General features: G+C 47.3%; 1 protein-coding gene across 1 annotated transcript in view; it reads left to right on the forward strand.

Moving 5' to 3' along the window:
- ZNF839 (zinc finger protein 839) overlaps positions 1 to 12334 on the forward strand; it is a 26896-nt gene that overhangs the window by 523 nt on the left and 14039 nt on the right. Inside the window, exon 2 of the mRNA XM_017851516.1 lies at positions 6556 to 7458. Within this exon, the coding sequence (XP_017707005.1) occupies positions 6556 to 7458 (903 nt within the window). The remainder of the gene's footprint in view (positions 1 to 6555; positions 7459 to 12334) is intronic.

Genomic DNA, 12334 nt, shown 5'->3' on the forward strand with positions numbered 1-12334 from the left:
CGGGCGCCGAGCCCCTCGCCCGCCGCGCCTGCTCCCCCCCCAGGTGAGGCGTCGGAGGGACGTGGGGAAACTGAGGCCCGAAGGGTGCCGAGGCCCCGCGGCGGGGCTAGCTGCTCGTCCAGGAAGGCCAGTATCGGCCCGGGTTAAGACTCAGGGCGTCCCCAGGCTGAGCTTCTTAGGAACGGCGTACGGCCCCCACCTGTCACCACCCTGGCATTTTCACCCCAGGAACCTCACTCTAGGAGCGGTGGCTCACGCTGGGCCCTGTGCCTGGAACGCCCTCGTGCCTTCTCTGCCTTCACAGGCCTGCTGGGGGCTTTCGCGTGCTGCCTAGCTCTTCTTACAGGCCTTTGACCGCTCGTTAAGCCTTTGTGGAGCACTTAGAGACCGTGTTCCCAGCACTCCCCACTATGTGCAGGAGGTGAAGCCTTGAACATACTTGAACGAACATAAGGCAGGTTCTGGGGTTGATGGAGGCTGCTTTAAAGTGGGTGGTCCCTTAGGCCAGACACTGGAGCTGAAACATGAATGAATTAAAAGGAACCAACTTAGCTTTTCAGGTGTAAGGTGCCGAGGCCCAGGCTTGGAACAAAGTGAAGCACAATACACTAGTTGGCTGCAGGACTTACCATCCTGGGTGATAGTGACTGATTTGTAACCGCAGTACCCAGCACAGTGCCTGATACACACTTAATGTTTGGAATATGTGAAAGCACTCTATACCACGAAACATCCTTTCCCATTGGGTTTATTTCCTGGGCCACACACCTTTTGGTTGCTAGGGGAGTGATAACTGGAACACCGTCGCCCAACTGCGGAGGGTGTAGCATAGCGCCTGAAGCCAGAGGGCCTGCATGGTATCTGTAAAATTCCATCCCATTTCAGCACTGGGGTCTCACCCCAAAATTGCCAAAAGAAGAGAGCTTTTTCCACTAGAAGAAACGGATTAGAGAATAGAATCAGGAACCTTTGCTCTTGAGTTTTTTTGACTAATGTTAGCTGCTTGGGGTTGTGTCCAGTCAATCATCAAGACTGGAGAGTTGTCTTGCAAAGGTTTAGGAAGACAGTGTGATTCTGCCCAGATGCCACACTATCGCTATGTAGAGGTGTGACCTTGGGTAACTCAACCTTTTTGGACTTCGGTCTGGGTCAGAAGGCTGCAAGACGCCTTCCAGGGGCAGCCATCTGCAAAGCCTCTGCTCTGCAACGGGCACTGTGCTGGGCTGCTTAGTTTTCAGCAGGGTTTTTGTACCGGCATTTTGCAGGTGGGAAACAAGCTCAGTGAGGTTGCGTGGCTTTGCCCAAGGTCCCTCAGGTGTGGCTGCTCTCCCGAGCCCCTGTACTCCTCACCATACCCTGCTGAATATGGCCACAGCTTTTTGGGTTTCGAATCCAAAAATGACATATTTTTCATAAAGTAGGAGCAAACTTAATCAAGGTTAGGTAGCATGATGGGATTGTATTTTGTAGCTAATCTAATGGAGACGATATAAATTCTACCTGCAATAATGTACCTTTGCAGCACATTCTGCTAATACTCTTTCAGCCCCAGCTGTGTCATGGAGGCCACAAAGGCAAACTGGATGTATACTTTGCCCCTCAGTAGTTTATGAACTAACAGGAGATAAAACAAGACCCATAGCCGGGCACAGTGACTCATGCCTGTAATCCCAGCACTTTGGGAGGCCGAGACTGGCGGATCACAGGTCAGGAGTTCTAGACTAGCCTGGCCAATATGGTGAAACCCTGTCTCTACTAAAAATACAAAAATTAGCTAGGTGTGGTGGTGGGCGCCTGTAATCCCAGCTCGGGAGGCTGAGGCAGGAGAATCACTTGAATCCAGGGGGTGGAGGTTGCAGTGAGCCGAAATTGCACCACTGCACTCCAGCCTGGGGGACAGAGTGAGACTCCTTCTCAAAAAAAAAAAAAAAAAACAACAAAATACCCAGATAACTTCTAATCAAGGCCAGAAAGCTAAAGATAGTGAAAAGAACTAAAAGTATTTAGAGAAAGGGAGATTGTTCCTGGCTGAGGAGATCAGAAGCAGCTTTGTTGAAGAGGTGGTATCTGAACTAGATTTGAAAGGGTGAGTCTGGGTTGAAAATGCAGAAGAGGAGAGGCAGGTTCTGCGGTGGGTGGTGGGGTACATTTCAACAACCACAGCAGAAGGCCCAGTGTTTGCTGTGGGGGATGGTGTGGATCAGGAGCACAGACCAGTGGACACACTTGGGTCAGATCGGGGCCCCGTCTCTCCCGACCCTCCCTCTTTCCACCCCACGGAAATTTCCAGTGCCATCCAGCATGCTGTGCCCCTTTTCATGCATCCGTGCATTTACACATGGATGTATGCCCTTTTTCACCTGGCAAAAATTCCCAGCCTTCAAAATGCCCCTCAGAGATCACTGCTTCTGGGCAGCCCACTACCTCTGGGCCGTTTCTGCCTCTTTATTGCACCTGTTGTACCATGATGACGTTTTTCCTGTCTGCCTCACCTGTCTGCATTCCTTAGGGAACCTTGTCTGCCTTCGGAATAGTCAGTGGAGCTTTTGAAAGGGCAGATCTTGGGGCCCCACCCCAGGAGATCCGATTCAGCAGGTCTGCAGGGACTGAGGCATGGCAGGGGAAACCGCCCACCATCTCAAGGGTGAGGCTACGACTTGGCTAGTATGTATTCTACCCAGAAATACTTAGTGTTAGCTGAGTTAACTAAACATAACAAAGTATAAGCATAATACCCACAGGGTAAGCCAGTCAGGACAGAGGATAAATACATTAGTAGTCTGGTTTTGCCACTGTGGTTATCCTAAAACAGTAGGGTTTAGTGTATTTTTATATATGTATTCTGTTTTTGTTTTGGGGTTTTGTTGAAACAGGGTCTTTCTTTCTCACCCAGGTTGGACTGATCTCGGCTCACTACAGCCTGGAACTCCCAGGCTCAAATGATCCTCCCACCTCAGCATTCTGAGTAGCTGGGGCTACGGGCATGCACCATCATGCCTGGCTAATTTAGAAATGTTTTGTAGAGACAGGGTCTCACTATGTTGTCCAGGCTGGCCTTGAACTCCTGGCCTCAAGCAATCCTCCCACCTCAGCATCTCAAAGCACTGGGATTACAGGTGTGACTGACAGTAACATGAAAGAGATGGGGTTCTTGAGGGATATGCACAGTCAATCTCGTCATTTGATTCACAAGTAGCCCAGGAGTTGAGGACTCCCAGGGCTATGGTGCCAGCTCTGTACAATTCTTCATACAAAGTGTTGGCTAATCTCTGCTATTTGTACTAGAATAACAAGAAACAGATGAGAGACACACTCCAGCTTGATCTCAGTGAGGATTTTTATTCTGTCCTGTGTGACATTTTTGGTGATGCTCCACTGTTTGAGGGTCACACCAGAAGGTTCAGTCCAAAGAGGGCCACTTGGTGATCCCAAATAAGTGATTCTCAACCGAGGGCAGTTTTGCCCCACAGGGGGCACTTGGCAATGTCTTCATTGTCAGGACTCGGGATCACTGCTGGCATCTAGTGGGTAGAGGCAGAGATGCTGCTGGACATCCTCCAGCCACCCATGTCAAAGGATTATGTTCTGAAATGTTGATTGGGAAATCGTGCTCTGGATGATGAGGTTTGCCTCTTTTTCTCCCTGGAGGAAAATGCTCATTATTTCTGCTCTGTGAGGGCTTCTTTCTTTTGCTTCCCCGTCCTTCTCCCCTAAGCTGTATGACAGCTGTTTCCCTGACACCTGGAACAGTGTTTCTGGCACGCGGTCAGTGCTCAATCAATATTTGTGGGATGTTATTGAAGGTAGTTCTCCCCTTTGGTAGGTGTTTTGCTATTATAGAGAGTGCTGCTTTGAACTTTGTAGAACAGAACATCTTTGTGGCCACCTGACTTTTTTTATACAATCCAGGAAATGGAATTACTGGATCAAAAAGCACACGTATTTGAAATTTTGTTAGATATATTTGTAAAAAGTTATTGAAGATACTCAGCCCTACGCCTAGGTGCATGCCCCCAGAGAAACTCACGCATATACCCACATACATCGTGAGGATTCAGAGCAGACCTTAGGAACAGAAGGCTGGAAACCACCTGTCCATCAACAGGAGACTGGTGTACTCATACTGCAGAGAAAATGAACCCCTGAGACCTACCCATGTTAATGTGGATAAAATTCACAAAGCAAAATGAAGAAACCTAGAAAAGGCCTTTGAAGTTGCAGGAGATGATAGCATTTATATAAAGTTGAAAAACATTTCAGAGCTGAACTATATATTTTTAGAAATATCTGCATATGCCATATAAATTTTTAAAAAGCATAAGAATGCTAAACATGGGAGGCCAAGGCGGGTGGATCATGAGATCAGGAGATTGAGACCATCCTGGCTAACATGGTGAAACCCCATCTCTACTAAAAATACAAAAAATTAGCCGGGCATGGTGGCGGGCGCTTGTAATCCCAGCTACTCGGGAGGCTGAGGCAGGAGAATGGCGTGAACCCAGGAGGCGGAGCTTGCAGTGAGCCGAGATCGCGCCACTGCACTCCAGCCTGGGCGACAGAGTGAGACTCCATCTCAAAAACAAACAAACAAAAAAAGAATGCTAAACAGCACATTCAGGACAGGGTGAAGAAACGGGCATGCAGGTTGGGCAATAGGAAGCTGGGTAACATTGTTCCTTAGGGCTTTTTTGTGGCTTCCAGAATTTCATTAAAACTTTTTAAAAAACATGGGCCCACATTATGAATTACATCTGCTTTTAGAGTACTAAAAACTCCAAAAACACATGGGTAACGCCGGGCACGGTGGCTCACACCTGTAATTCCAGCACTTTGGGAGGCCGAGGTGGGCGGATCATGAGGTCAGGAGTACGAGACCACCCTGACCAACATGGTGAAACCCCATCTCTACTAAAAATAAAAAAATTAGCTAGGCATGGTGGTGGGCGCCTGTAATCCCAGCTACTCAGGAGGCTGAGGCAGGAGAATCGCTTGAACCTGGGATCTGGAGGTTGCACTGAGCCAGGATAGCGCCACTACACTCCAGCCTGGACAACAGAGCGAGACTCCATCTTAAAAAAAAAAAAAATAGCTAGCATGGTGGCACACACCTGTGATCCCAGCTATTCAGTAGGCTGAGGCAGCAGAATCGTTTGAACCTGGGAGGTGGAGGTTGCAGTGGCACTCCAGCCTGGGCGACAGAACAAGACTCCATCTCAAAAAAAAAAAAAACATAAAACAAAAAACTGGCCAGGTGTGGTGGCTCACGCCTGTAATCCCAGCACTTTGGGAGGCTGAGGCAGGTGGATCGCCAGAGGTCAGGAGTTTGAGACCAGCCTGAATGATGAAACCCCGTCTCTACTAAAAATACAAAAATTAGCTGGGGTATGGTGGCATGCACCTGTAGTCCCAGATACTTGGGAGACTGAGGCAGGAAAATCACTTGAACTCGGGAGGTGGAGGTTGCAGTGAGCCGAGATTGTGCTGTTCCACTCTAGCCTGGGCGACAGAGCGAGAGTCGATCTCAAAAGAAAAAAAAACCCACATAGGTAGAACTGTTAAGAAGGCTCTTATTATCTCTTAATTGGTCATGAAATCAACTTAGTGGATTATGACTAGTATTTTTTAAAAAGTGATGTAGAATAGGGTTAGGTTGGTGGCTCACGCCTATAATCCTGTAATCCCAGCACTTTGGGAGGCCAAGGCAGGTGGATCAATCACTTGACGTCAGGAGTTTGAGACCAGCCGGCCAACGTGGTGAAACCTGTCTCTACCAAAAAATTCAAAAATTAGCTGGGTGTGGTGGCAGCTACTCAGGCTGCTGAGATGGGAGAATTACTCAAACCAGGAGGCAGAAGTTGCAGTGAGCCGAGATCGCGCCACTGCGCTCTAGCCTGGGTGACAGAGTGAGACCCTGATCTCGTAAAAGAAAAAAAAAGTGATGTAGAATAGATACAATCAGTGGGCATTTATATAGGAATGGTAACTAGTTCCATCAACTTTTTATTTATGTATGCAGATATTTATATACACGTGTACTGGGTCATAATGTAAAGTGTATCATAGTGATCTCTGTTTTTGTTTTTTGAGATGGAGGCTCACTCTGTTGCCCAGGCTGGAGTGCAGTGGTACAATCTCAGCTCACTGTAACCTCCTCCTCCCGGGTTCAAGCGATTCTCATGCCTCAGCCCGCCGAGTAGCTGGGATTACAGGCATGCATCAACACGCCCAGCTAATTTTTGTGTTTTTAGTAGAGATGGAGTTTCACCATGTTGGCCAGGTTGGTCTCGAACTCCTGACCTCAAGTAATCAGCCTGCCTCGGCCTCCCAAAGTGCTGGGATTACAGGTTGAGCCACCAAGCCCAACTTACATCACTGTGGTCTCTGGTCAGAAAGGTCTGGAAAACACCACCTTAGTAGAAACACATTACATCAATTTTTATATGTAAGATATAATTTAGAAAAAACGTCAATAATGGGTTTATGATGAGAGTGAAACTGCAGACACGTTGATAAGCTCAATGCTTCTTTTCTCTTTCTTGTCTTTCTGTACATAAGCAACTAGAAGCCATTTGTGTCAAGGTAACATCTGGAGAAATGAAAGGTCAGGAAAAGCCAATGCCCTTACCAGCCACAATCCAGCCCCAAACTGCAAGACAGAGCCAGCCACCCCAGGGGAATTCCTGCCTCGTGGGACTCCACATCAGCAGCCCTCAGCTGCTCAGGGTACAGCCGCTTGTGAGAACCGAGCCACAGTCGTGCTTCCTAAGTGACTTGCGCCAACCTCCTCCTCAGGTGTTCATACAGAGACCACTGCCAGCCCTCCAGGTGGTCCCTGCAAAGAAAGTCCCAGCCCCCAAGACTCCAAATGAACAGGGCTCAATGTTGACTCCTTTATCTGCCTCCAACCCGCTGGCAGTAACATCTCTTTCATCCAGTTCAGCACATCCATTTGTTTCCAACTTGCATACAAAACATACTGAGAAACTGAAAAAATCGTTAAAAGTAAAGACACGTTCTGGACGGGTATCTCGACCTCCCAAGTATAAAGCTAAAGATTATAAGTTCATAAAAACAGAGGATTTGGCAGATAGTCATCTGTCAGATTCTGATGATTATTCAGAACTCTGTGTGGAAGAAGATGAAGATCAGAGAGAGAGGCACACGCTCTTTGACTTATCGAGCTGCTCCCTGAGGCCCAAAAGCTTTAAGTGTCAGACTTGTGAAAAGTCATATATAGGAAAGGGGGGACTGGCCCGACATTTTAAACTTAATCCAGGCCATGGCCAGGTGGACCCTGAGATGGTGCTGTCTGAGAAAGCCAATGCAAGCACCCTCCAGGGGTGCACGGAGGAAAGGACGCTCAGCCTGACCTCCCCGGGGCTGTCCATGCCAGCGGCTCCTTGCGAGGGAGGGGCCCGCTCCTGCTTGGTGACAGAGTCAGCACACGGTGGCCTGCAGGTAATATTTCTGTCTGGGTATGTGTCTTTTTATTTAGTCATTCTCAGACTGCTATAAAGAAACACCTGAGACCGGGTATTTTATAAACGAAAGAGGTTTAGTTGGCTCACGGTTCCAGACTGTACAGGAAACATGGTGCTGGCATCTGCTCGGCTTCTGGGGAGGCCTTGGGAAACAGATTCAGGGTGAAGGCAGAGTGGGAGCAGGCACCTCATGCGGCCACAGCAGGAACAAGGAGCAGGGGGAGGTGTCACACACTCATTTATTTTTTTGAGACGGGTGCTGGCTCTGTAATCCAGGCTGGAGCACAGTGGCCTGATCTTGGCTCACTGCAACCTCTGCCTCCCCAGTTCAAGTGATTCTCCTGCCTCAGCCTCCCAAGTAGCTGGGATTACAGGTACCCGCCACCACGTCTGGCTAATTTTTGTATTTTTGGTAGAGATGAAGTTTCACTATGTTGGCCAGGCTGGTCTTGAACTCCTGACCCCAGGTGATCCGCCTGCCTCAGCCTCCCAAAGTGCTGGGATTACAGGTGTGAGCCGCCACGCCCAGCGAGCACACACTTTTAAACAACCAGATATCATGAGAACTCACTATCGTGAGAGCAGTGCCAAGGGGATGTTGCTGAACCAGCCATGAAGGTTCTGTCCCCATGATCCAGCAGCCACCTCCCACCAGGCCCCACCTCTATCGTTGGGGATTACACTTCAACATGAGATTTGGTGGGGACACATGTTCAAACCAAATCAGTCCCAGTTCCTGCCCCTGCCTGCTCATCATCCATACACTGACCTTTACGGTGTCTGATGGGGACTCAGGTGAAAGCTTAGGCGGGACCAGAATCATTCTAGTGGAGGATCTGAGACCCCCATGTTGTCTGCACTGCTGCCCAACAGGCCAGGAGATGTATGTCTTCTGTGTGTCGGCATGATTTCGTGAGCACATCTGATGGGAATGTATCCGTCAGCTCTTTAGGTTTGGTCAGTAAAACCAATGGCGGTGCACTCGTGGCTGACGCTGCCATTACAGAGGGTGTTGTTGAGAAAAGGAGTCCCCGGGGGTGCTTCTGGAGTGTCAATAGCCCCTGGCTGCTTAGCGTGTCCTCTCCCCCTTCTACACCTTCTGAAACTCCTGATAAAGCAGGTGTGAGTCGCTATGAGTTTGCATTATCACATAAAAAATTTTTTTTCTAAAATATTTTATTGGGCCGGGTGCAGTGGCTCACGCCTGTAATCCCAGCACTTTGGGAGGCCGAGGCGGACAGATCACCTGAAGTGACAAGTTCGAGACCAGCCTGGCCAACATGGTGAAACCCCATCTCTGCTAAAAATACAAAATTAGCCAGGTGTGGTAGCACATGCCTGTAGTCCCAACTACTTGAGAGGCTGAGGCAGGAGAATTGCTTGAACTTGGGAGGCGGAGGTTGCAGTGAGCCAAGATGGCACCATTGCACTCCAGCCTGGGCAACAACAGCAAGACTCCATCTCAAAAAAAAATATATATATATATATATATACACACACACACACACACACACATACATATATATAGTAGTAAAATACACATAGCATGACATTTACTGTCTTAACCATATTTAAGTGTATGGTTCAAGGGTATTAAATACATTCACAGTGTTGTGCAACCATCACCCCCACACATCTCCAGAACTCCTCATCTTCTAAAACTAAAACTCCGAGCTTCACGTTGGGCAAGTGAAAAAGAAACAAAAAACTAAAACTCTGTCCCTGTAAACACCAGCTCTCCATTCCCCTTTCCCCCAACCCCGGCAGCCACTATTCTACTTTCTGTCTTCTATGATTTTGACTACTCTAATTTCCTTATAGAAGTGGAGTCACAGGATATTTGTCTTTCTGTGGCTGGCTTATTTCACTTAGCACGATATCCACGGTTCATGTTGTAGCCAATGTCAGAATGTCCTTCCTCTGTAAGACTGAGTAATAGCTCACTGTGTGGACATACCACATGTTGCTTACTCATCTGTCAGTGGACACTTGGGTTGCTTTTACCTTCTGGCTTTTGTGAATGATGCTGCTATGAACACGGATGTTCAATTACATCTTGAGACCCTGCTTTCTATTTTTTTTCTTTTTTGAGACGGAGAATCGCTCTGACACCAGGCTGGAGTGCAGTGGCGTGATCTCAGTTCACTGCAACCTCTGCCTCCTGGGTTCAAGCTGTTCTCCTGCCTCAGCCTCCCGAGTAGCTGGGACTACAGGCGTCCGCCACCATGCCCAGCTAAGTTTTTGTATTTTTAGTAGAGACGGAGTTTCACCATGTTAGCCAGGATGGTCTCAATCTCTTGACCTTGTGATCCACCCGCCTTAGCTGCCCAAAGTGCTAGGATTACAGGCATGAGCCACCACGCCCAGCCCAGTTTCTTTGGGTATATATCCAGAGGTGGAATTACTAGATTTTAAGTGGAATTATTTTATTTTATTTTCAAATTGTTCATTGTGTTTAGAAATGCAGTATTTACTTTTATTTTATTTTTTTTCAGTTTGGCTCTGTTGCCCAGGCTGGAGTGCAGTGGTGTGATCTCGGCTCACTGCAACCTCCACCCCCTGGTTGCAAGCAATTCTCCTGACTCAGCCTTTCTAGTAGCTGGAATTACAGGCATGTGCTACCATACCTGGTTAATTTTTGTACTTTTAGTGGAGACGGGGTTTCGCCATATTGGCCAGGCTGGTGTCCAATTTCTGGCCTCAACTGATCTACCCACCTCAGCCTCCCAAAATGCTGGGATTATAGGCATAAGCCACCGCACCCAGCCTCATTTATTAATTTTACTTCTTTCTTTCTTTCTTTTTTTTTTTTTTTGAGATGAAGTTTTGCTCTGTCACCCAGGCTGGAGTGCAATGGCGCAGTATCAGCTTACCGCAACCTCCACCTCCTGGGTTCACACGATTCTCCTGCCTCAACCTCCCGAGTAGCAGGGATTACAGGTGCCCGCCACCATGCCCAGCTAATTTTTTGTATTTTTAGTAGAGACACGGGTTTCACCATGTTGGCCAGGCTGGTCTTGAACTCCTGACCTCAGGTGATCCGCCTGCCTCGGCCTCCCAAAGTGCTGGGATTACAGGCATGAGCCACCGCTTTATTTCTTTTTCTTGCCTAAGTGTCCTGGCTAGAACTTCCAGCACTGTGTTGAACAGAAGTAATGAATGCAGGCATCCTTGCCTTGTTCCTGCTTTTAGAAGAAAAGTTTTCAGTTTTTCACCATTGAGCGTGATGTGGGTTTTTCATATATGGCTTTTATTATGTTGAGGTAGTTTCTTCTATTGGTTTGTTGAGTGTTTTTATCATGAAAGGGTGTTGAATTTTGTCCATGCTTTTTCTGCATCAACTGAGATGATCATATTTTTTTCCTTCATTCTGTTAATATGGTATATTACACTGATCAGCTTTCATATATTGAACCATCTTTGCTTTCTAGGGGTAAATCCCACTTGGTCACAGCATACAATCCTGTTAATACGCTGCTGATTTTGGTTTGCTAGTATTTGTTTTTCTGCATCAGTGCTCGTGAGAGATATTGGCCTGTAGTTTCCTTTCTTGTGGCTTCGGCTGGCTTTGGTTTCAAAGAAATGCTAGCCTCATAGAATGAGTGAGGGAGTGTTCTCTCCTCTTTAATTTTTGGAAATGTTTAAATAAAGGATTGCTGTTCATTCTTTAAATGTTTGATAGAATTTGCCAGTGAAGCCGTCAGGTCCAGGAATTTTCTTTGTTGGGAGATTTTTGATTCAATCTCCTCACTACTTTTATGTCTATTCAGATTTTCTTTTCTTTTCTTTTCTTTTTTTTGAGATGGAATCTCACTCTGTCACCCAGGCTGGAGTGCAGTGGCATGATCTGGCTTACTGCAACCTCCAAGCGATTCAAGCGATTCTCCTGCCTCAGGCTCCCGAGTAGCAGGGATTACAGTCATGCACCACCATGCCCAGCTAATTTTTTTGTGTGTATTTTTAGCAGAGATGGGGTTTCACCATGATGGCCAAGCTGGTTTTGAACTCCTGACCTTAAGTGATCTGCCCGCCTCGGTCTCCCAAAGTGCTAGGATTACAGGTGTGAGCCACTGCGCCCGGCCTCAGATTTTCTACTTCTTTGTGATTTAGTTTTGGCAGGTTTTGTGTATGTAGGAATTTGTCCATTCATGTTGTGCAGTAGTTTGTAGTATTTAGTATTCTATTATAATTCTCTCTTTTTATTATTTTTTATTTATTTATTTTTTGAGACGGAGTTTTGCTCTTGTTGCCCAGGCTGGAGTGCAATGGCACGATCTCGGCTCACTGCAATCTCTGCCTCCCGGGTTCAAGGGATTCTCCTGCCTCAGCCTCCCTAGTAGCTGAGATTACAGACACCTGCCACCATGCCAAGCTATTTTTTTGTATTTTTAGTAGAAACGGGGTTTCACTATGTTGGCTAGGCTAGTCTTGAACTCCTGACCTCAAGCAATCCACCTGCCTCAGTCCCCCAAAGTGCTGGCATTACAAAGTGAGCCACCGCTCCCGGCTCTTTTTTTTTTTTTTTTTTTTTTGAGATAGAGTCTCACTCTGTTGCCCTGGCTAGAGTGCAGTGGTGTGATTTCAGCTCACTGCAACCTCCACCTCCTGGGTTCAAGTGATTCTTCTGCCTCAGCCTTCAGGCGTGTACCACCACACCTGGCCAATTTTTGTAATTTTAATAGAGACAGTGTTTCACCATGTTGTCCAGGCTGGTCTCAAACTCCTGACCTCAGGTGATCTACCCGCCTCGGCCTCCCAAAGTGCTGGGATAAAAGGCATGAGCCACTGGCGTGCCTGGCCTTTATTTTATTTTTCTACATTATTTTTTTTTTTTTTTTTTTTTTTTTTTTTTT

This window comes from Rhinopithecus bieti, unplaced genomic scaffold, assembly GCF_001698545.2.
Source record: "Rhinopithecus bieti isolate Rb0 unplaced genomic scaffold, ASM169854v2 scaffold_34310, whole genome shotgun sequence".
Lineage (NCBI taxonomy): Eukaryota > Metazoa > Chordata > Mammalia > Primates > Cercopithecidae > Rhinopithecus > Rhinopithecus bieti.